The following is a 24694-nucleotide window of genomic DNA, read 5'->3' on the forward strand; positions in this document are numbered from 1 at the left end:
CCAGGCAGACCCCAGCTGCCAGTGGAATAGGGGACAGAGGGTAAGATTAAATCTCCCTCCCTCTCCCCATTTGCTTCAGGCTGTGGAGGTCACTGACCATGCCCCCCCTGCTGCCACTTGAGCAGCAAGGGGGTGAATGCCTGACAGGGGCTGCTATATCCCTGTCTCCCCGTGGGGGGTTGGACAGACCCCTCTGGGGGTAGGCAGACCCCAGTCTCCTTGGGGAATGGGGGTGGGCAATAAGCATGCCAGGCCCATGTCTGGCCATGTCTCTACCCCTGCTTCGGCTAGAAAGCAGAGGGGTGGGGGCGAGCCCTGCTGTCTGGAGCAGACAGCACAGCCCCACCCTGGACTGCAGGGCATGCTGGGATGCTGGGGGACTCTGGTTTAACTTAAACCAGGAAGAGGTGTGGGACAGAATCTGCATAAACTGGTTTGACCCAAATCAGTTAAGTCTGATACTACATTCAACTAGGTTTATCTTAAACCAGTTTCAGCCATTTTGAAACTGGTTTATGTGCACTGAACTTATGTTACTGGTTTAAACTGCTTTCTGATGACTTAAACCAATTTATGTATAACTTCTGTCCTGAGCTGTAAGGGTTATGCATACACAGTACTGGCAGTTTAAATCCCAGTGTGTTTTTAGATGTGTACATGTCATGCTGGGCATGTCCACTCATGTATTAATGCACCGTTGCTACTGTGTATTAAGTTTAGGATCTCTAATGTGAGGTACTAACTAAATTCACAGTAGGAAAGGTGCAGTCTTTTTGTGATGCTTAATGCTCAGTAGACTAATTCTACTTCATATTAGCACAGCTTTTGCTGTGATGTACTAATGAGCAGTAGAATTAGTCTACTGTGCATTAAGCATCTCTTGTAGGTGCACCCACTGACGTTGAAACAAATAATTAGCCATGCAAAAAAGTACCATGTGTTACTGTGTGTTACCTACTCCAGGTTAATTGCCTGTATGCATGCTCTTTCCCTAGGGCAAGTGAAGGTTGATCCATAATAATTTAAATCTCAGTGGAAAAGGGCAATTTGCCATGGCTATTTTCCTCTTGCCAAAAGTAAGTGAGCTGACATGCATGAAACAGGAGTAGGGCTTTACCCTGTTATAAATTGTTCATAACCATGCTCTAAATCGGGTATTATAGAATCGAAGGACCAGAAGCAAACTGCAAGATCATCAAGCCTGGTCCCCTGCCATGGGCAGGAAGTTATTGGGCTCAGATGAGCTCAACAAGGTGCTTATCTAGCCTTGTGTTGAACACCTGCAAGGATGGTGACTGCACCACCTCTGCTAGGAGTGTGTTCCAGATTCTGGTAACCCTTATGGGAAAAAAGTTTTCTCTTATGTCCAGCCTAAATTTTCCCTCTATTAGCTTGTACCCGTTGGTTCTTGTCCTCCCTTGAGGTGACTTCCTGAAGAGTTGGTCCACTAGATCTTGATGCTCACCCCTAACGTACTTGTAGGCAGCTGTCAAGTCACCTCTCAGTCTTCTTTTACTCAGACTGAACGGGCCCAGTTCCTGGAGTCTCTCCTCATAGGGTCTATCTTTCAGGGCCCTAAACATACAGGTGGTCCTTCTTTGTACCCTCTCGAACTTATCCACATCCTTTCTGAAGTGTTGTGCCCAGAACTGGAAATAGTACTCCAGCTGTGGCCTCACCAATGCCAAATAGAGAGGGAGAAGCACCTCCCTGGATCTACCGGCAACACATCAGCTGATGTACATCACAGTTCTATTTGCCCTTCTGGCAACCTCATCACACTGTTGGCTCATGTTCATATTCTGGTCAGTTGTGACCCCCAGATCCCATTCAGATGCTGTGTTAGCCAGTGTACCACCACCCATCATGCTGTAATGGTGAATGTTCTTCCCTCGGTTCCTCCTGGGCCAGATCTGGACCACAGGGTTCCTTGTTGGCTGGAACTGAGCTGTGAAGCTCTGTGTGGACCAGATTCAGACCCACGTTATTAAGGGGGCAAGTGGCATCACAGAGCTGCAGGGATTAACACAGCTGTCACTTGTCCCACCGCTGGAACAATCTTTATGCTCTGTAACCTGGATTTCAGCAGCAGGCCCAGTGCTGAATTCCTGGCTCTTCCAGACACCTTGCAGGCTGGATCTGGCCATGGACAGTATCTTTTGACACCCTCTTTCTAAATAAAAGTGCCAGTCCAGGGTCCTAGCTTCAACCATTATTTCATTTGTAATAATATATATCGGGGTGGGCAAAATATGGCCCGCAGATCTGCATCCAGCCCATGGGTCTCTCAGTGCCATCTGGCCCGAGTGTTGTCCAGCCTGTGGTGCATCCTGCCACCCTGGGCATGCAGTGGGGCTTGGCTGACTCCACAGTTGGACTGCCTTTCTAGCTGGACTGCCTTTCTGGACTGCAGCCCAGATGCCTGGTGGCTCCCTCTGGCTGCTGCTGGCCCACCCCTCATCTGCTCCGTACCATCTGCCCATGCTAAGCAGTGGCGGCGGCAAGGTGAAAGTGTTGGGTGAAAAGTGGCTTCTCTTCCTCACTGCTGCCGGGCAGTTCTTGTTGCAGCTGCCTGCAGCGCACGCTCAGGCTACCCTATGGTGCCTCTACACTGCTGCTGCTGCCCTGCATGGAGGACCAGACATGGCAGTGCTGGCAGCAGAGAGGAGCTTCAGGGTTGTGCAGGCTCTGGGCAGCTGAAGCAAGAATTGCCTGGCAACGTTGAGGTGAAAGGGCTGCTTTTCCCCTGCTCTGAGCAGCAGCTTCTGCTGCTGCTTAGCATGGGCAGGCAGTGCAGAGGAGGCATGGGTGGGCTGCAGTTGGGGCTGTGTATGTGGGTTCTGGCTGATCTGCTTACACTGGCTGGGGTGAGTCTGAAGTTGGTGTGGGCAAGGCTGGGGCTGAGCAGTGTAGGCAATGGCAGGGAACTGCCACAGAGTGCGCAGGCCTCAGGCTGTTGTGGGGTTGGAGGTGTACCCGCTGGCTTGCTCGCACACGTGTGGCCTCCTTTAGATCAGCTACTTTTACAAGCATCCCTTCTCCCCTGTACAGTGAAACAATGCTAATCCTGGGGCTTGGAGGCAGCAGCCCCAGAAGCTCATGTATTTTGCACCCTCCAGCCTGGGCCCTGCTGCTGCTGCCACAGGGCCTCATTGGCTTCCATAGTGAGGGTGTAGGGGGGGAGGGGGACCGTGGCAGGCCTGGGCCCAGGTTTCCCCAGTCACTGGGGGAGGCAGAACGGAGGCTTCAGTAACCAGGGCTGCAGGAGCTACAAGCCACTGCCAGCAGCAGCCACAGCCCTATGGCTGTGTGGGCCTGTCTGTTCTGCACTGCACATGGGGAGGGCTGTCACCCCAAGGTGCACATATGTGTGTGCATGTGTATGTGTGTGCATGTGTCCCACACACACCGCACTATAGCCACACACCCTCCCCCACATACAATCATACCCCCCACAAACATCATGCTCACCCACACCCTGCTCACACACCCATGCAGTACACGTATACCTCCCCTCAACCGAGCACACACATCCAGCCCCCCAGTCTCACCCCATACACAATATACAAGAGTAAGACTTTATTTTGGACCATTTTGTGCTTGCCTCTGTGTATATAGTATTAAAACACATGTAAATAAGGACAAAAACATTTTTTGAAATAAAATATAACAGACTTTTGCTTTTTAGTATATGATTTGGTTTTTCTCTGGTTCCAAAATGACAAACCCCTCTTCCCAAAAGGAGTACTTCTGGGGGCAAGAAGAGGGACTTCTGGTGGCAAAGATCAGAGGTTGGGGGGGAACTTCCGATCCCAAGATGGCAACCGGGGGCAGAACAACTGTCAAGGGGCGGGGCTACCCATGTGGCCCTCGACAGCTCACCAAACCTCATTAAGTGGCCCTCCAGCCAAAATAATTGCCCACCTCTGGTTTATAGAATATAGCAATTTTCCTCAAAGCCACAAGGAGAGGCAGAGTCCCATTCCAGGCATGCACAGCAGCCCTAAAGGTACATGTCTAAGTACAACAGAGCATATTTGAACATTTTGGCCAATATTTATATTACGGCAGAATTTGTTGACTGCTGCTTTTAAGCTATTATCACTTCTTGCAGATGGTTTGCAGAGATATTAACAACATGTTAATTTTCAGAAGGTATAATATTCTGACATTCAGGGATATGTATGCAAAGAGTGCCTAGAAAACAATTTTGGCTCGCTCAATAGTTTCTTATACTGTTCCTCCATTACACTGGTGACACGTAGGGGGTGCACACATGTGCATGTGCACCCGCTGAAATTGGTGGTGCACACCCTGAGACTGGGCACCTCTGGCACCTTGCCATCCCACCTCCCCTTGCTGCCAACACCACTGGCAGTGTCTGTGGGTCATCACTGACCACCAGTCAGTGCTCACCACCCCCTTGGCTGCCGATACTGCTGCAGGTACCTGTGGGCAGTCCCTGCTTAGCCCGTCTTTGCTGCCGACATGAGCATGGCTGCCTGCGGGCAGTCCCCACTTACCACTGCCACAACCCTGCCGTTGCCACTGTTGCCGCTGCCTGCAGGTAGTTGCTGTGCCCCCCCAACCTCAGGAGGCATGAGGCGTTCATGCCCCATTATATAAGATCTGATCACCTCTGAATGAAATGGGTTAGTTAAAGCAATGTATAAAGCAATGTGGTTCTGTAGGAGCTTAGCATGCCTCTCACTTTTGGGTGGTAAAATATTCTGGTGGGACAGGGTGCTTTTTTTCTTGGCAGCTAAAGTGGTTGATGAGGTGAATTCTGGTTCCGATGATGAGTGACAGCTGTCAGTTGAAAACATTTATTGAAATACATTGTATTGTATATTTGTAGAAGACCTGCTCTCCGTCCATTTAGATATTTATAAAGTGCCCATTGTCATGGTATTGGAACATTTTCAAGTCCTTGAGTGCAGGGGGCATAGATCTGTTTGAAAGTTGGCAGTTTTGATATGCGGTGTCCAGGCAGATATTTTACTCTCACCTTCTGAGTTTTGCTTTGCATTTGGTATGAATGACACTCCAAAAGAAGCTCATTTGGAACTGCCAAGTTTCATCTGGCATTGTGTGAAGTCTGCAGATTTTGCAAGATTTTGATGCACAATCATTAATCAGCCCAGAGGTGCTGAAAAGATTTACAACTCTCTGATGAACCTAGCTTAGCTTTTGAGTGTGTAGCAAAATACAACACTGTGGAGAGGTGCGTGTTTTTAATTGTGAATATTTCATATAGTTTTAGTGCTAATGTGCTCTTTTGTCAGAAACTAGGAACATAATTCACCTGCCACTCTATGGTGAGGTTTATCTGGTAACTGTGCAAGTAACTGTTCTGCTGTTCTCCCCAGAGATATGGAGACAAAAATTAACATTGGCGTAAACAGTCCCGCAAATCTGAGAAACACTTCACTGCTGTTTTCCAAAGCAAGTTTGTTCATTCATTTTCAAAGCTTTTCCTCACCAGTATGAACTAAGGCTGTATACACAACTGATATTTTTGAGTGTTAGAAAATGTTTTCCATAAATAGAACTACTGAAATACACCTTAAGTAGTTAATATTAGTACGCTGTTTGTGTTTGACAGTATCCTTAGAGCTCCAAACTGGGTGCATCTACACATAACACTATGTTGCCAAAGCAACACACTACAGTGACATAGCATCTGCAGATACAAACATTGACACCACAGCTGCATTGCCATAGCGACACGCTCCCTTGTTATAGTGCATTTCTGTGGTGACTTATGGGGTAAAAATAACTGCACCACCAGCATGGCGCAGTATAGGCCATCCTTTAGCACTTCCAAAAGTACTTCCAAAGGGAAGTACTAAAAGACGATGAAGTAACAATGACGCCTTAGGGATGTGTGTAGACATGCCCACAGAGTGGCATAACTTGAATTAGATTTTCTGAAAAAAAAATAAGAGTAAATGAAATAAATTAAGGGAATATACTTCATCTAACCAAAGGTTTTCAGACTTAGGAAATGTATATGGACATGGCAAATTTGGAATTTTAGAATAAAGTGTTTTTGGAGCTGTTCGGGCAGAAAAGGTTCAAATTTGTATTAAAGCATGAAAAGCAAATTCTTTTTATTTCCACACCACACTAAAATGATTCCATTGATTTTTCTACAAATGTGTTCCAAGGCTTTTTACCTTGGTACATTCCAGTTCAAAGAGAAAACCTTTGATACAGGAATGACTCTTTTGAATATAGGATTTAAAAATGATACCAAAATGTTACGTTAATAGTGTTATTAGCATATGAGATGGTCTATACATTAACATTTTGAATGTTGTTGAAGAGAACAGCGTGATGGGGATTTAAATAGGTCAGAGGTAGTCAACTGGCAGCACAAATGCCACAAATGGTACAGGCAAATGTGGGGTTGGGTGCGGACAGGCAACATGGCAGTAGAAAGGGCAGAAAGCAGGGAGCACAGGGTGGGGAAGAGAAGGCAGACTAGCAGATTGGACAGGAGAATGGGTTTGGAGTGGCACTTGGGTAGGGGTCAGAGCTAATTTTTGGCATGCCTGCAGAAAAGGTTGGTCTCCACTGAAATAGATAGTCAGTAACAATACAGACAGTCAAAAAGCCTGAGGCTAAATCAATTCAATCTTCACAGATCAGTCTAAGTTGTCTAGATTCAACTGATAAACAAGTGAACAGACATTCACTTTTGCTTCCAGAAATGCAGCCATATGTAAAGCATCCTGGGATCCTGGGGGACTGAGAGTTAACTTGAAGCTGGGGAAGATCTGGGACAGAAGTTTAATAAACTGATTTAACATAAATCAGCTAAGTCTGATGCTACATCCAGCCAGGTTTATCTTAAACTGGTTTTGACCATTTTTAAAGTGGTTTATGTGCACTGAACTTCTGTTGTGTTACAGATTTGAACTGGTTTTCCATCACTTATATTGGTTTATGTGTAATTCCTGTCTCTAGCCCAGATATGAGATTCTGAATGCCTTTGTCAGTATTAATAGGCCACATTATGCCTGTGAGAAGAGGAAATTAGAGGTCTGGAAAAATCTTTTTGTTATAGGAACAATCTAGGGACACCACCATTGACTGTAAAGGCATAAATTGGCATATGTGATCTGATTGGTTAATTACAAACCAGCCTTCAGGATTGTTATTCTCTGCTGTTGTGTGCAAGTAGGAGCTTCCAACCCCTTAATATGACTTAGACATTCTGACTCATGACTGGCTTTCTCAAAGGTTATAATAAAAATGTTCAATTAGGAAAAAAAGGAGACAACACCAGCAAGCACATTGCATTCCTCAACATCACTTACTGAAAGTCAGAGCCATTAGGAGTATTAATGTTTCATGATAAGTAACATCAAGGTGGAGCAATTGTGAAGAAATTAAAAATAGTCTTCAGTTAGAGAATGAGTTTTATTTCAAGCCTTTCTTTAAATTAAGCAAAGGAATATTTTGTATACTTCCCCTCAAAGAAAGCAAGCCACAGTTACTATACCTATATCTTCCTGCTATGAAACAGGTATAAGAATTTAATTTAACGAAGTGGTGTCAAGCAAATGATAAAAGGTCAAGAGGACCTATTTTTGGTAAGCTACCACTGTCTTTTTTGTAGCACTGTGCAATTTATTTCATTTCCATAATGCTCCTTATTAAGGATGTAGTGCACAGACATGGTGCATTGCAGTGGATGCTTTAAGAATAATTCTAACTAGTTCTGCCAGAATTTGTCCTAAGGTTTCCAGGGTAGAAACAGACATTACCTTTGTGCCTCCAGAAAATTTCCTGTGACAGCACAAAGGACAAGCAAACTCCTTGTCACGCCATAAATACTCAAAATTTGTGGCCCTGATTATCAAGTTGTGCTATTTAGTGGTGGCTGGTCTTTTTACTTTTTGGCACTCGGAGCTGCTCATACTCTCCTGCTACCCTAGGCAGGTGCTCCAGAAATTTGAAGGGCTCTAACCTATGTACTTTGGGAATTCCTGCACAGGACTGGGCCTCTCAAGCCCCAGGAGTGCCTGTCTGGTTTCCTCTGCTTATTGAGACATGCCCTGGTATTTCCAGGGTGTGTCCTCTAGGTGGGGAAAGTTGGGGTTTCCCCACTTACCAAAATGCTCCCCTGGGATCTCTCTGGTGTGTGTCCCCAGGGACACATCTTGCTAAGTGGTAGAAGTGAAGCAGGCACTCCCAGGACCTGCATGGGAATTCCCAGGGTGCACAGGACCAGGCCTCTCAAGCCCTGGGAGATCGTCACCTGTTGTCCTGCAGCATCAATGGGAGGGACAACAGGCAATGTGTTTCACTTAAAGAAGTAGATCAGCTTCCATTGGCAATGTCTGTTTCTAGACTCACATACAATTGTGGCAGCTCCTTTCCTCCTATCTGTATTAGTTGCCAGGGGCCCTAGTTTGTGTCCTTTGGAGAAGTGAACACTAGCAGTAAGATAATACAAATCTTGCTCTTCTCCAAAGGCACAATGGCATGAAAGATGGGGTGAAATATGTCTGACACTATTTTACATACCCAAGCAGAAAAAAGTATCCCTTGTATTTACTTCTATAATGCAGATACACTGGTGGATGATACTTTTGTGCATTTAAAGCCAGATCCTTTGCTGGTGTAAATCAGTTTACTTCAGTAGAGTTAAACTGATTTATATTGACTGAGATTCAGATGTAATAAAATATATTTCCAAAGTACATTAAGCCTTGTCAGTGTGCTCCAGATTCTTATAGTTGGAGGGGCTGGTTGAATGGAAAAATGCTTTTCTGTTTAGAACTGGGATTTCTGATGTACATTTTGTTTATAAATGTGTTTGATTATGTGGTGTTTAGAGATGTATAGAAGTCTATGTAGTGTTTATAGCTCTGAAGGCTTGATGTTTAGCTGGTCTAAATTTGTGTAAATTATTCTCATTCTGAGTCTTTTATGGTTCCTGTTTTTTCCTATCTCCATATGCATCTCCCTGGGCTCCTGCCCCTCTTCATTTTTATCAGTGATAATCACTGATTGAAAGCTCACTGAAGAGTCAGGGTCATGCTGAGATTTTGCCCACAGGTTTCCTGCACACCTCCCCTAGATCAGACTGGCAGGTAAAAGAAGGTTAATTGTCTTGGTTGAGTACAGACTGGCAGAGTGGGGAGATATACCAGTATATACTCTACTCTGTGCTATCCTTTCACAGGATCTGATGAAGGGAACTTAGGTCAATGAAAGCTAATGCACACTCACTCTTGCTCTCTCTCTCTCTCTCTCTGTCTTATTTAGTTAGTCTGTAAAGGTATATATCTACTGTGCCTTCAAAGTGGGGAGATAGAATACCAGTGAAACATTCAGTGAGGATTCATAGTCCATTTTATCTAGTGACTATTAAAGGCAAGGGGAAGTGGCTCAGCTTCAAAAGTAGCCCTGGAAAAGGCCTGGGATAGCACCTAATTTGTGGTGTGGCTTAAAAACAGTCAGATTGAAAGTCAGCAAGATACAAGTTTTGACCCACTCTGGGTGAGGGAGGCATAGAGGCTAAGTCTCCTGCTTCCTGGGCAAACTCTCCAGCTTTACTGCTGAAACATGGGAGGACTCTTCTCCTTAATGCCAGTGTACATGTGTATGTAACCTCATAGCTGCCTGGCCAGTGCATACCCTGCTTTCTGTGCCTTCTATACATGGATATACTTACGTGTCCAAACTGCACGGGCAATAGAATCATAAACTGTGTGCCAGAAATGCCATTTCTGTGGTTGGGTAAGTGCCATTTAAGTGCACAAAAGGTAATAGGATTCCAGCCTGAATTGTTTAGCTTTGTAAACAGAAGAACTAGAGTTGAGTGTTGAACGCTGAAATACTAAGTAACAGGCACAGATAGCGAAGCTTTTGTAACCTGCTTCTTCTGTCTCGTTTTCTTCTATAGTTACATTGCAAACCAGCGGAAGTTAGAAAGCATAAATGACAATGAAGTTGGACTTTACATTGGATTGAGAAACCTGTGAGTATTTCGTATATTTATTTTTATTTATCATTAATATTTAGTATTTCTCATACAATGGTGTCTAGAGGCACCAGTTTGGGAACAGAGCCTATTTTTGTGTTATACACTGTACACACATGTTTGAAAAAGGATGCTTGTTGCCCTAAAGCAACTTGCAATTTAAGTTTGTCTAAATCATTCCAAATCTTATTCTTGCCATTACTGTTTTGTGCTATTGTTACTGAACAACACTAACACTAATTTTATACATTTTCACAGAACCGTGGTGGATTCAGGCTTAAAGTTTGTTTCTCGTCAGGCATTTCTGAAAAACATCAATCTGCAGTACATGTGAGTGAAAACATTTCATGTCTTCTATCTCCAAACCCCCCAGTGCTTGGTCTTACACTTACCTTTCTTCCCATTCTCTTGGGATAAAGGCTTCACAGAGAAAGATGTGTAAGGGAAAGTGGAAATTAATTTAGTGCAAATGGTTAGCAGGGTTGGTTGTTAATTTTTTTTTTTTTTGGGTGGATCATTTCCACTCTGGAATTGGCAAAAGCAGAATTGTCCAGAGTCTTTTGTGGAAAGCTACTTAGAAAATTGACTACCTTAGCTTCCTTTTTTTGTTGGTTTGGTTCTACAACCCTCTCAAAAGTAGGTGTTTCTCAGTTTGAGAAATGCCAAGCAGAGGTCACTTCTGCTTTTCACACTAAGGATTTGGATCCAGTCCTGCAAAGTGGTGAGGTGCACAGGGACTTAGCACTTCACAGGGACCCTGATTTAGGAAGTCATTCAAACATAGGTTAAAGTCCATCCATCTTCAGCAACTTCTTAATTCTAGCCATGTGCTTATGTTATGCCACAAACAAATAGACTCAAGCACCTCTCTAATGACAAACAGGAACTTGCTGATCCTTAATGAGTGTTTTGTGTGACTGCTAATTTGGAGTCACACCTAAGTACTATGGCAGAAGGATGCTTTCTAAGGAGAATGTAGTCTAAGAGGAAGAAATTGATAGTAATTTTAAAAAAGTCCAGTTTTCTAGAACAGTAGTGGGGCATTATCCCTTATGTAGACCAACCACTAAAAATATGACACAGACTTTACAAGCTTAATGTAGCTACAATACCTAGCCATTAATAAAACAGGCATGCCCAATCTGTGACCAATTGGAAAGTAATGGAAATACCATCTAGAAGGAGAACTGGGTTTATGCTGTCTTTTCCTGACTACAGTCATTAAATTCTAGTTTCTTATGAATAATGATAAAATATGAAATTGAATAAAGACAAATGCAAAGTACTATAATTAGGAAGGAGAAGTCAAAGATCCAAATATAAAATATGGAATAGCTGGCAAGGTAGTAATACTGCTGGAAAATATCCAGAATTAATAGTGGTCTCAGCTCAACATGAGTTAACAAGATGATGCTGTTGCAAAAGGAGCAGATATTCAGCAGCATAACTATAGGTGGGTGAGGGGGGCAGGAGCCCTGGGCACTGGAACAGAGGGAAGGGGAACTGGAATGGATACAGCTACATTGCTACTGTAACATCTATAAAAGCTCTGAGTGTGAAGAGTGGGGGAAGACAGGCTCTAAGGTGGTGTGGGAAATTATTTGGGCCCATTGGCCACATAGGCAGTTCTGGGGAGCTTTTATGGGCTGGTCAGCATCCCCCATCCCTCCCCTTAACAGCCCAGAGCCAGTGCACCCTGCAGGTCTTCCCGTCAGCGCCCAACAGCCCAGGTCCACTGCCACCAGTGCCCAACGACAGCTGAGTGCACAGCCCCAGCCCTGACCCTGGCCCGCCCCGTGCCTGCTCTGGTCTTGCTCTGGCCACAGTAGACCAGCTCCAGACCAGCCGGAACCTGTACACATAGCCCCGACCCCAGCCCACCTGTGTCTGCTTCAGACCTCCTGCCTATGTTGAGCAGTGGCAGCAGCAATGGTCACTGGCCAGGGAGAAGTTTTGCTGGGGGAGGCAGGGGAAGCAGCCACCTCCTTCTTGCCACTGGTGGAGCCTTCTTGCTGCAGCCACCCAGAGTCCATGCCTGGGCTACCCTGTGGTTCCTTTTCATTGCCACTACTGTTGCACTGGGTGGCCTAGAGGTGGTGGCGACAGCAGCTGAGAGGAGCTGCACAGCAGTCTGGGCATGGACTCCAGGTGGCTGCAACAAGAAGGGCCCAGTAGTAGCGAGGGGGAGGTGGCTGCTTTTCCCCTCTACCTAGCAGTGGCTTATGCCCCGGCCATAGCTGCTGCTTAGCATGGGTGTGTGGTCTGGAGAAGGCATGGGATAGGCCAGGGTCGGGGCTGTGTGTGCAGGTTCTGGCTGGTCCAGAGCTGGTCTCTTGTGGCCAGGGGAAGTCCAGAGTGGGCACAGTTCAGGCTGGGGTCGAGACTGTGCACATGGGTCTCCACCAGTACCATGGGGCTGGAGCCAGTGGCAGCTGGAAGGAGCTGCTGCTGCTTGTTATGTCTAGAAATGCAGTCCAGCTGTGAAGCTGCCTCAGCCCTGCTGCACACCTGGGGACAGCAGGATGCACCATGGGCCAGGCAGTGCCTGGGCTAGGCAGGACTGAGGGACCTGCTGTGGGCCAGACAAAGTTCCTCTGTGGGCTAGATCTGGCCCATGGGCTGTATTTTGCCCACCCCACAAGGTCCCAGCAGCGATAACCTCTGGCAGCTAGAGAGGGTGAAGGAGCCAGGAGGTGAAAGCAAGAAGGTACCCCCCAGAGTTACCAAGTACAGCGCTTTATATCTTTATTCAGAATGGCATATGACAGTGCCTATAAAATGGGGGCAGGTGAGAGGCTTAACTTCTTGCCTGTGAGGACACTTTTCTTCAAAGCTGCTAGGACCCTAGACCTTCTCTGGCTCCACTCCCTGGGTCCTCCCTCCTACCTGAGCAGCCAGAGCCCATAGCTGCTGGGACCCTAGAGCCTCCTGCCTTCATTACCTTGGTCCTGAACATCATCTGGAGCCTGTGGCTGCCCAGGCTGCAAACAATAACAGGTATGCCTTTGCAGTCTGGGAGGTAGACAGAGAAGTGTTGTATGTAGGACACAGGAGTTACATAATCTGCTGGTGAGACCTTGATTATTTAATTGTGTCTAACTTGGGGTAGGTACCATACTTAAAAAAAGATATTTACAAAATTAAGAAAATCTGGAGAGCATCAAGAATGGTAAGATTTGTACAAGACCATGACCTGTTAGGGAAGGTTGAAGGAACTGTTTTAGTATATTCAGGGAATAAGAAGACTTAAGTTGGAGGAGAGTGAAGGGAAGAAACCTTCAAACAGGGAAATCATATTATAGAAAGGGTAATTAACTGTTCTCCAGCACTAGGGTAGGATGAGATGTCCTCCTTCTTCCCCCACAAAGTTAGCGCCTGAGTAGGTTTCTCCATTGATCCTGCCCTATTTATTCCATGGCTCAGAGATTGTGAAATCCCCTTTGTTTGAGGTTTTAAGAACAAGATTTAAGAGAACCAGCTCTAACAGTTGTTTTAGGTAGATTTGATCTCAGAGTAGGGGTCTGCACTAGGCAATTTCTTGGGGTTCTTTCCATCCCTATGATTAAAAGAAGAAGGATGTGTAATTTTTACTAGGCATAGGATAATTCAAGGCAAGATCAAAAATGTTAGGTAGCAAAATTTGCTGCATTTACAAGTTACAAAACAGTTATCATGGAGATGTTGGCCCAGACCTCTGGATTTATTATGCCTGAACATGTTTTGTTCACTTTTTTTATGCTTTCTGAAGCTCCCAGGAGCAAAATACTTGTTTTTACTGGTAGAAGGGTTTAACCTTAGCTATAATTTGGATGACTTTGTTATGATTTATTAAAAGCTGAAATTGGTCAGTGTAACCATATCAGCAAAAATCTTAGAAAAATTACTTGGTTGATTTTGTTTAATTTAAAAGCAATATTTTCCTAGCTATTTTGTGCATAAACTCCAAACATGTTTAGAAGATTCATGTAATTGTAAGAACTTTAATTTTCCTAATGACACTATTATAGCTTTAATCCTCTCACTTGAGAAGTCTTTTAATGCAATTGAAAAGCTTCATTAAATAATAAACACTGCATTCTTATAATATAAATCTTATAATAATATCATATTCTGAAGAACCTATTAACACACATTTGTTTAAACCCTTTAGGCATAGACTTCTTTTCTGGGCCAAATCTCTGCAGCCCAAATGGCTTTCTACAGCTGATGTACAATGATTATGATTCAGCAATAATATAAACAACAGAATATGAAATGCTTTAATAGATATCACTTAAATGTAATTAATAGCCTTGCTGGTTTAATTCTGGTATCTCATTGACCTTGACTCAAATTACTCAAAAGTCACATTAAATGCACTATTAAACAGTACTATTTTATCAGTGCTATAATTTGTAAGCCGAGTAACAGCTAAAAGTAATTTTAATAGTTGTGTTTAATATACTTCCAATGAATTGTATTAATACCTTCTGACTACAGGAAGAAAGCCCTCAAGCAGTATGTATTTCCTAAAATATTAAACATACACATATCTAATATTATGTACCAGGGAGGCACATGATTGCATACATTATATGCAATATATCTAGGTAGGATAGTGTGTTCATTAGTATGGCACTGTTGGCTTGTGTATGCTAGAAGAAGAGGCCAAGAACAGCCTTGCATTGTTAGCATTAGCAAGCCTGTCCTAACTACAGTATTTTCCCCGGTATACTTCCAGGCTGTCACTTTTTATCTTGATGTATCTGCCTTAGATTGGCCTCAGGTCCCAGTTTAGCATTAATCTAGACCAGCTAAATTAAGGTTAACAGTGGTAATTTCTATCTACACTCAGGAAAATGTTGTGGCTGTGTCTGGATTAGTAAACACATGTTTAGAAACATGCATTGGATAATTCCTTTGATTTTTCTTTTTAACAGTGTAAATGTGCAATGGGCATTTCTTTGAAAAAACAAGAAAAGCATCAGGAGTAGAGGCCGTGAACTGAGTTTAACAATGGTTTTGACTCCTTTCTTCCCCCCAGAATTCTGTCAAGCATAGCATAGGGTTACCATATTTCCAGGTCCAAAAAAAAAAGGATATGAGTCACTGGGGGGGAGGGCAAGGTTAGGGTTTATGATGGTGAGGGGAGGGGGTAGTGACATACCAGTGCCATGCCCCTGCCCCTTCTGTTGTCCCTCACTGGCAAGGCACCTCCCCGCCAACCCATTGCTGGTGCCCCTCACTCCTGACTCAATGTCCCCTGGCACTGCCAGTGCCCTGGACACCCAACCCACATTCACCCACCCCCTCCTCCATGCCTTTCACTCCTGATCAGCAGCCCCCTGCCCCCCTCCCAGCCCTGCTGGTGTCCCTCACTCCCTACATGCAGCCCCTCCCCCCCGCCAACCCTATTGGTGCCCCTCACTCCTGACCTGCAGACCCTTGCCCACCCCCAGCCCAAGCAGCTCCTGCATTGCATGCACACCCAATCTCACACACACACTCACTCTCTCTCCCTGGCTTGCTGGAGCCCACGTGGGGTCTATGTGACCCCCAACAGCCAATCACCTTGCCTGCTGCTCCCAGCCCCAAGCAGCCAGCCCAGGAGAGCAGAAAACCTGGAAATTTGCTCTTATTTTAAATACCTGCCCAGACTCAGCACAGGGGTCCAAAAAAGAGGACATGTCTAGGAAAACCCAGATATATGGTAACCCTAGAATAAAATTGACTATGTCTGCACTATGGAAATGCTTTAGCTGCACCTTGTCGACACATCTGAGATAACTTTAAAACGCCACCTTGTTTATTGCTAATAATTTAGTTGTTACAGAGCAACACAGAGGTTGGCTTGTGCTAATTGCTTGAATATTTAGCCAGCTGCGTGAGTGGTTTAGTAGCCTGTGTTAAGCTCCAAGCTACTGCAGGCACACTACTAACCGTACCCAAACTAGCTTGGTTAAAGATAGCTTAGATGTGTGTACAAAAATACAGTTATACTTTTGACTGCAGTGTACTTATACCTTTAAGTATAGCTGAAGACTTGCGACTTTTGCTCTGTTATCAGTTATGTGTATGTGCATAGTTATTGTTGGGACTGCCAGCTACAATATGTATTGTCATGTAATTGAACTGAGGAACTCCCTTCAAACTACCCTTTCACAAAGACTAGCATGGTTCGTGCCAACCATTTAGTAACCCTGTTTTGTGTATGCTCAGTAAACTTCTCCTGGGTTTGTTTTCCTGGTAGAAAAACTTGCCTGGAGACACCTGAATAGACATTTGAATGCTAAGCCCTTGAGGAGCAGAAGGCTCACAGTGCTGATGCTACACAGCTAGGGAGTCAATGTACACACATCTCAGCATGCTCTGCAGACTCCCTCAGTCTGCTCAGAGACAGAATGGTAACAGTGCACAGGGCAGCTGATTGGTGACCCAGACTGTTCAGCCTGCGTAGCACAATATAGGAATTATGAAGGGGGGCTTGTTCTGCTCCCTGTTTGGCTGGAACACTAGAGTTCTGCCCAAGCTACACACTTTTTCTTGGAGATGGGGAGGGAATCTGGGAGCAAAGCACTCTGGGATGCTGGAGAACTGTGCTGCAGCTCATTTCAGAAAGGAAAGTATGCAGATATTTACTTTTCCAAAAGAAGCTCTCCTGGGAGCAATTTAAATTTGTTTGTTTCCAGGTTATTTTTCTGCCAGAGTGGCCATTTTTGTTCTGGGAGAAAAATCCTGAACATCTGTACAATTTTGGATTCTCCTGGGAAATCTACAGTTCTCCCAGGAGAAACTGAATGTCTTTACATGGCCTGTTAAGTATATTAAAGGGGCTGAAGCCAAGCTTTAAGTAATCAGTATAAAGTGCTCAGTTTATAACAATAAATTTACTGACAAAATATAGCCCAAGAAAATAAATTTATAACATAGGGCTTAATCATTTCAATTGAATTATGTGTTATTTTGAGAAATCTGTAGGCTTTCAACTACATAGAAGGAAAGAATAAAGTCACGAGGCACTAAATATGTCAGGCCATAACCCAGAATAGTCCTGGATTTTTGTTATTGGTTTTTAATATAGTAAGCCAGATTCTGATTTAGCTTGCACTGATATAAATCCAGAACACTTTATATGAATTCAGTGTAAGCTGGCAGAGAGTCAGGCCCAAGTAGTGGCTTTTGATTTTTCAAATGGTGTTCCATAAAGGTAATCTATTTTTTATGCTTGAGGTAGTCTCCCTTGAATCAATGGGTCAAATATTTCATTGACACATTTACACCTGTACAATGTGTTTAGTTCAGCAAGGAAACATTTTGTATTCAGTTTACGTGGGTGTTGCTGATTATGTAAGTGGGACTAGCTTTCCAGTGTCAGGACACAGGTAGTTGTATATGTCTTCACTAGTAGAAAAATAGGTTCCTAGAAAGTTAGGTGGCAGCTGAATGGGATTTTTGAGGATCTCGCTACTGCCCAACTGTTGGAGTTAGAAGCCTAATTACTTTTGTGTATTTACCTATGACTGTCAACCTCCCAATACAAAGTTTATCTATATTAGAGAAAAGGTCAGGATTAGCTAACCATAGCATCTTCCCTAGATGCAAATGATGCCTTTTAATACGGGTGCACCAATTGAGATTTTTTGGGCCGATACCAATGGCGGATTTTTTTCAATGAGCCATATCAGCCAAAAATGATCCAGCTGCTAATATGTGGCCCAGCAGGTTGGAGAGCAGTGTCTGGCTGGTAAGTCTGTTGTGGGGGAAGGGACACGTGTGTGTGTGTGTGGGGGGGGACAGATTGAGGCCCTCACAGTGAGGGAGGGAGCAGCGCTAAGGCAGGGGCAGGTGCTGCCCAGCCGGAGTAGGGAGTAGGATGGAGCTGTGACTCATTTGGGGGATGAATGGAGGGGGGCAGCTTCTGTTGCTACACACACCTCAGGAGGGTATGGGGGGCCTTCAGATTTGCATGCAGGGCGGGGGTGGGATGGGGCTGGGGTTGGCACCAGGCTCTTCCCAGCTGGGGGCTGGGCCAGAGCTGTGCACAGTGTGGGCGGCAGCAGCACTGGGAGGGGGACTACTGCAAATTTTGGGGTGGTTCTATTCTCCCCCCTCCCATAGCTCCCTTTCCAGTGCCTCCTGCCCCAAGTGCAGCCTGGCCCAGTCCCCTCCATCACGAAGAGTTCAGTGCAGCCCCAGCCTACAGTGGCAGCCTGCCTTTGCCCTGCACACAGGTCTGGGGGGGGCACACGCCCCGCCCATGCCCTCCCAGGGTGGTGCAATGGCAGGAGCCAACCCCCCTCCCTGCATTCCCTAGACAAGCTGTGGCTCCATCCTTTGCCCTGCCCCACCTCGGCTGTGCAGTGCCTGCCCCAGTGCCAGCTCCACTCCCTCCCTCACTGCAGGGGCCTTGATCTGCACCCCCATGCCATTTCCCTCTCTCCGCCCCTTCACCTACAACAGATTTATCAGTCGGACTCTGCATTCCTGGTCACCTGCATGCTGTGCTGCAGCTGCGCACATACATGGGACATTTATCAGCAACATTATTGGTGACATCAGCCAAAAAAAGCCAATAATGTCATTGCCGATAACATCAATTTTCCTTCTATTGGTGCTGGTTACAATATGGGACTGATGTATTAGTACACCTCTACCTTTTAAACTTTGTTAATATGGGCAAAATCGCTTTGGCCAAAAAATATCTTAAGGTTGACCTTGACCAGATGAAAGATGCTAATGCAACACGGATCTATACGGGGGGTAGAGAGTTGCAGTTGGGCTGAGCTAACCATTTTACAATAGCTTGTATATTATATTTGGAATAGTCTCTAAGGGTGCTTATACATGTGCAGTGAGGCTGCTCTGAGGCGCTGTGATTACAGTGCATGAAGAGCAGACTTGATTAATCAAGTCTGCTGGAGTGTTGTAGTTACCATGCTCCAGCAGATTCCAGCATCTCATGTATTAACATACCCACACTGAAAAATGTTGGTGGGGGCCCTTTAAGTTTGAGCTTTAATTTAAAGCACCCCTGCCACCATTTTTCAGTGTGGGGATGTGGAAATATGAGCTGTTCTAATTAAAGTGCCCCCTACTCCTTTCAATCATGTGTATAATTGCCCTGTGATTAAGTGTTTAATAGTCTAATTTCAGGAATTTCTTTATTAGAGGGAACCAGCAAGTGTAGGCTAAAAATTGTTTATAAGATCTAATTTTTTAAAAATGTTCTAATTTGTAATTTTCTCAGAGAGTCTTCTGTATTCAAAGATCAAGCACTAGAGTTTTAGGAGGAGGCACTATACACTTTTTGCTTAATAGACTGTTTAATCCTTGATTTAAGTGAAAATTTCAGTATATCCTTCTTAAGTATGGACCCCTATGGCACCTCCATAAATCCACAAAAAACCTACTATGGTTCTTTGGCTAATGCTTCTGATTTGTACTGGGCTGCTGGCATTTTTACATCTTACTGATCTCTATGTGCTGTTAATATGTGTACCTCATTTTTGGGGGGAGGGAGAGGAGAATATAGAGCTAGCTTGTTTCCCTTGGTTGGGAAAGGGAGGTTTTCTGATTTAAGATGACTGTTTTGGTGTTCCAAGTACTGGGAGACTTTCCAGTTACTTATAATTGGAAGCACCAAATGCTTAATTGATGTAAAAAACCTGTACTTTAAGCATTTTGCAGTTTTGCTTTTGATCTTTCATGTGCATGCATATTGCACATATAGTTTAATAAAAATAACTGAAAGGCTTATGATGAGGATGTGTGCTAGCATGTGGACAGAGTTTAGGTGAGCATGGAGTTTATTGCAGAATCAAAGAAAGCATGGGAGGCTCCCCTTTTGTTTAAGGATAAATTGGGCCTGTAATTAACAACTGGACTTTGCATGGGTTCTTTTCAAAATAATTAAAGTCACTATATTTTTCTGTATGGCCAAAAGTGCTAGAAGTGAACATTTTTACCAGTGTTGAATTTGAATATGAAATCAGCCCTTAACACAAGGCATGTGCTAGATTAGCATCCTCAAAACGGTGTCAAACTGGCAAGAGACTATGAGGCCCAGTCCATCTCCAAATAAAGTCAGTGGATGCGGGAGGGGGTGAGACTACCAGCTTTGCTAATTAATTGTCAATTAAAACTGTTTTTTTCACCTCTTTCCTCACAGTAATTTATCCAGAAACAAGCTTTCAAGTTTATCTAAGAAGCCTTTTCGCCATCTGAGTTTGTCTGATTTGTAAGTACTGATCCTTTTAAGTGAAATGTATTTGTGAGTTAGAATGGAAACAGTCTGAGGGCACTGGGGGCTCAGTTTATTGAAGTCTGTAAGGATCTGTCCAAACACAGGGATGAAGTCCTGACCTCCTGAAGTTAGTAGGAGTTTTGCCACTGATTTTAAAGAGGCCTGATTTTCATCTGAGGTTTTTTAGAAGATATGAGATTCTTTTTGTATAACTGCATTATTTTAACAAGGGTATTTATTTAATACAATACTTGGCAAACACACAATCATATTGTTCTCTCGTCTCAGCAATACAAATTAATATGTGATTTAAACATGCCTTTTCCTGTCAGCTTGTTTTGTCATGAGATTATTCCACTGAGCTGTAGACTTTTCTGTTTAAGAGGGGTTGGCAATCTACAGCCTGTGGGCAGGGTCCAGCCCATGGAGAGCTTGTATCTAGCTTGTGAAGGTCTGATTCAGCAAACTGGGGAGAGGTACCTATTTAAAGTGGATGTGTTAAATTGGTGATTTAAAGGGGCCATGTTAAAGTGGCGACTTAAAACCTCCTGCTCTGTGCCCTTGCTTCCAAATTTGCTGTTCCCTTTTGATGTTCACCATAGTTTTGGTAGCACCCAATAAGTGGAGAGGGGCATAGAGCAGGTAGGGGATTGGAGCAGCAGAGGACTGTGGGCAGAAGTGGTGATTGGTATCCTATAGTGGTGGCCAGGTTGCAAGCACATGGCCTGCCACTCCAGAAGGTTGCTGAACCCTGTGAATGTAGAATTTTGAAATACCCTGTGTCAGTGAACCATCAACCACTTAAGCATATTTCAAATGAGTATTTTTATCATTTCCTTACATGTCTTGGCTTCACGGTTGTGCTTGTTGTTAGGGTTGTGTGAAGCTTTGGTCCCTGGTTCAATTCAGTGGTGATTCGGACTGATTCAGTGGCTGAATTTTGGAATCCAGATCAAATCAGAGGACCCTTTAATCTCTCCGAATCAAATTGGAACCCTCCAAATCGATTCGGAGAGATTTGGAAAGATTCAGAGATTCAGACTTAGAGACAGCTTTAAATGTTTTTTCTACATACTTCAAGGTAGCAGGGACTTGTAAGTGCTGTGATGCTGGGGCGCGTGGAGTGTCCCACAGAAGCAAGGGGGCTCCCCAGCGTGCTCAGCAGCCAACCTGGAAGTGGACCAGAAGCACTTCCAGTCCACTTCTGGGTCCACCAGGGAGCATGGTGGGGGCACCACCATGCCCCCCCTGCACAGCGACTGGTGCCTCCTGGGTCTGGTGCGGGGTACCCGGCACCCCCCTGCAGCTGATCTCCCAAGCCAGGGAGGTGCAGGTAGGGCCCCCAGTGTGCTCCCTGACACACCTGAAAGTGGATTGGAAGTACTTCTGGTCCCCTTTTTAGTTTGCCACCAAGCATGTGGAGGCCCCCCCCCACAACTCCTGTGGAGCTCTCCATGCACCCCAGCATCACAGTGTTCACAAGCTGTGCTGGTACTTTTAAAGCTGTGCCTATGTCTGAGTCACTGATTCTCTGAATCAGCATCAAATCTTCAGATTCAGATTCAGCCAAATTGAATCAGGGACAGTGATCTAAATCAACAAATCAAATCACTGTCCCTGATTTGGGCCGAATCTGAATCTGAATTGAATAGGGCTCACTTTACATACCCCTACTTGTCGGCTGCTGAAAAGTATATTCCCCTAAATATAAAATTGTTTTGAGCCATTTCCCCTTGCCCAATTGGCTGCTTTATTTTCTGCTCTCTACCCAGTCTGCCACTCTGTTTTCTGTGCCACAGGTTGGCCACCCCTAGTTTGGTTAACCTAAGCAGAAAAGACTAAATATTTAGCCAAAAATGAGAAAGTGAGTCAGTAGAACACATAATAGCAAACCTGGGAGATATGGTTACTGTATAAAGCTCTAAACAACTAGATTCTCACATTGGCTTCTGTCATAACTTTTTAGGGTCTGTGTTACTGTATTTTTTTTGTTGAAAGGTATAATAGAAGGAAGGAGACTTAACTAAGGCTTTGAACTTCATACTTCAGGACTTGTATTTTAAAGCTCTGCAGGATTTGGACTCTGGAGAAATAAATGGACAAGGCAGAAGTACAAGCCAGGAAGTATATGTTGAAATCCTGAACGTCTTTTAGTACACATTCCCATTTCAACACACAAACCCCTATGCACTACAATTATGCCTCTCCGACATGTTTTGTTGATGATTAAGGTGGCATAGTCATTTTCTTTACAGCTCTCACTGAAATTTCCCTTTATAAATTGACAATTGCTGGGTATTCAGATGAAAAGATAAATTGGCTGCCAAATATGTCCATTTTGTTGGATACCTGTACATTTTTTTTTATAACTCAGTCTCCCCTAACATAGTCTCTTCTCCCACCTGCAGTAAGTTTGCCCATGACTAACTGGAATCACTCCATTGTATTCAAACAGAAGGCAGTGAAGAATGGCTCCTCACAGTCCAACTCATTCAGAGAGGCATAAGCTTTTCTAGGCAACCGTTAGCTGATGAAGTAAGTGGTTACCTACATAATCTCATGTCTTTCTGAACCCATTAGTCTGAAAGGTGCCACCCTGCTCTGCCTTCTGCTTGACTTCAGACTAACATGGTGAGCTACCTTTCTCTACCTGTTACATACAGGGAGTAACTAAAATTTACTCATCAGCTATACTGACAGTCTCTGCACTCTCTGTAACAGGTGGCCAGTTTCTTACAGGAGTGACAGTCTTGAAAGGATTTGAGGGAGCAGAAGGTAATACAACCCTACACATCTGTTGAGTAAGACCATAGGAAAAACTGATACCTTTGTCTCTGTCTTTGAAGTTGTTGAGATCCTGTGTAGAGAAGGAGGGCAGCTTAGGGTGGGGACAATGGGAATCAAAGATTGTGAATAAGTGATAGGAAGTGTGGCAATTAAGTTTATCAGGAGTAGGGAAACAGTGCTTATTGGCAAAATATCTAGCTGACATGAGGTAGGGGAGAACACATTTGTATTATAATCGTGGGACTTGTGCCATGGGCATTCAGCAGCATGGTACCAGGTGCACTGGTAAGGCAGAGTTGAGTAAAATAGGAACTGTGAAGATAAATTGCTATATGTTTGGCATAGTACAGTGATGATGGCTGAGTAAATAGGTAGATAACAGGCTTTGGGGAGGTTAGAAATAGTTGAAGAATTGGGGGAATAGAGGTGGGAGGTACTAAAGGGCACAGAATGCGTGGTAGTAGGTAAATGGGAAGTAAAGAAAGGATAGAGGTCAGAGGAATGAATATTAATCATGGTGCTGTTGATAACTGTATTTATGCAGGTGCATGCTCCAGGTCTCATTAGCTTCTGGCGATGCAACTATTTACTTTGCTATTTTTTTGCTCCACTTCTGATTTTCTTCTCTGTTTTTATCCCTCTTTATTCCAACAAGGCATGTTAGGAATTATAGATACCAGAGAGAACCCTGCAGGTCAGAGATATAAGACCCCATATGGCCCCTTCTTGTTGCCATGATCTTAAACTAACAAAAGTGGTGGTGGATTAAGAAACAGGGAACAAAAAAAAATGGTTTTCAATGTGTGTGTGTGTGTGTGTGTGTGTGTGTATACAACAGGGGAAAGAAGTTGCATTCTATCCTGATGCTGACAAGTTAGAGGGTCATTCCTGAGCACTAGGGGTGCACCAATAGAGATTTTTGGGGCTGATACTGATTCCCGATATTTGAGAAAGCATATTAGAAGATACCGATCTGATTTCTGATACAGCTGCCGCCAGCTGGTAAGTGGTGGAAGGGGAGGGGGGAGGGAAGGGGTGTGGGGGAGCAGATCAATGCTCTCCATGCTGAGGGAGGGGTCGGGGCAGGCGCTGCCCAGGTGGGGTGGGGCTGGAACCATGGCTCATGGGGGGGAGGCAGCTCCTGCTACTGCCTGCACCCTGGGAGGGGGGGACATGTGCCCCCCAGATCTGTGTCAGGTGGGGCGGGGTGGGCTGCAGCCAGGGTTGCATGGGTCTCTTCTCAGCAGGGGCTGGGTTCAGAGTGGGTGCCGGCAGCTCTGGGAGGATGCTGCGTCCACTCCAGATTTCACTATCACTCTACTCCCAGTGCTGCTAGCCACCTGGTACAGCCCCGGTTCTTCCCGGTGCATAGGTGAAAATGAGGCATTGAACAGGGGCATACCTGGGTGGCTGGCAGGGGTGGTGCTAGGAATGGAGAAGTGATGAAATTTGGGGTGGATGCAACATCCTCCCAGCACCACCAGAGTCCACTCCAAGCCCAGCCCCCACTGAGAAGAGCCTCACGGAGCCCTGGCCGCAGCCTGCCCTGTCTTGTGCACATCCGGGGGGCATCCCTCCTGTGCCCTCCTGGGGTGCAAGCAGCGAAGGGAGCTGCCCCCCCCCACAAGCCGTGGCTCTGCTCCCCCTGCTCCGCCTGGGCACCCTGCCCCCTCCCTCACCATGGG

The 24694-nt window shown here is 44.9% G+C and overlaps 1 protein-coding gene across 6 annotated transcripts in view; it reads left to right on the plus strand.

Moving 5' to 3' along the window:
• NTRK2 (neurotrophic receptor tyrosine kinase 2) overlaps positions 1-24694 on the plus strand; it is a 318801-nt gene that overhangs the window by 27333 nt on the left and 266774 nt on the right. For all 6 annotated transcript variants that reach the window (XR_002104663.1, XM_019554967.1, XM_019554968.1 and 3 more), the window contains exons 2-4: positions 9923-9997; positions 10259-10330; positions 20148-20216. Coding sequence is in view for 5 of the 6 variants with exons in the window: in XM_019554967.1 (XP_019410512.1) it covers positions 9923-9997; positions 10259-10330; positions 20148-20216 (216 nt within the window). In the remaining variant the exon portion in view is untranslated. The remainder of the gene's footprint in view (positions 1-9922; positions 9998-10258; positions 10331-20147; positions 20217-24694) is intronic.

The sequence above is a fragment of the Crocodylus porosus genome, unplaced genomic scaffold (genome assembly GCF_001723895.1).
Source record: "Crocodylus porosus isolate Cpor-Errol unplaced genomic scaffold, CroPor_comp1, whole genome shotgun sequence".
Lineage (NCBI taxonomy): Eukaryota > Metazoa > Chordata > Crocodylia > Crocodylidae > Crocodylus > Crocodylus porosus.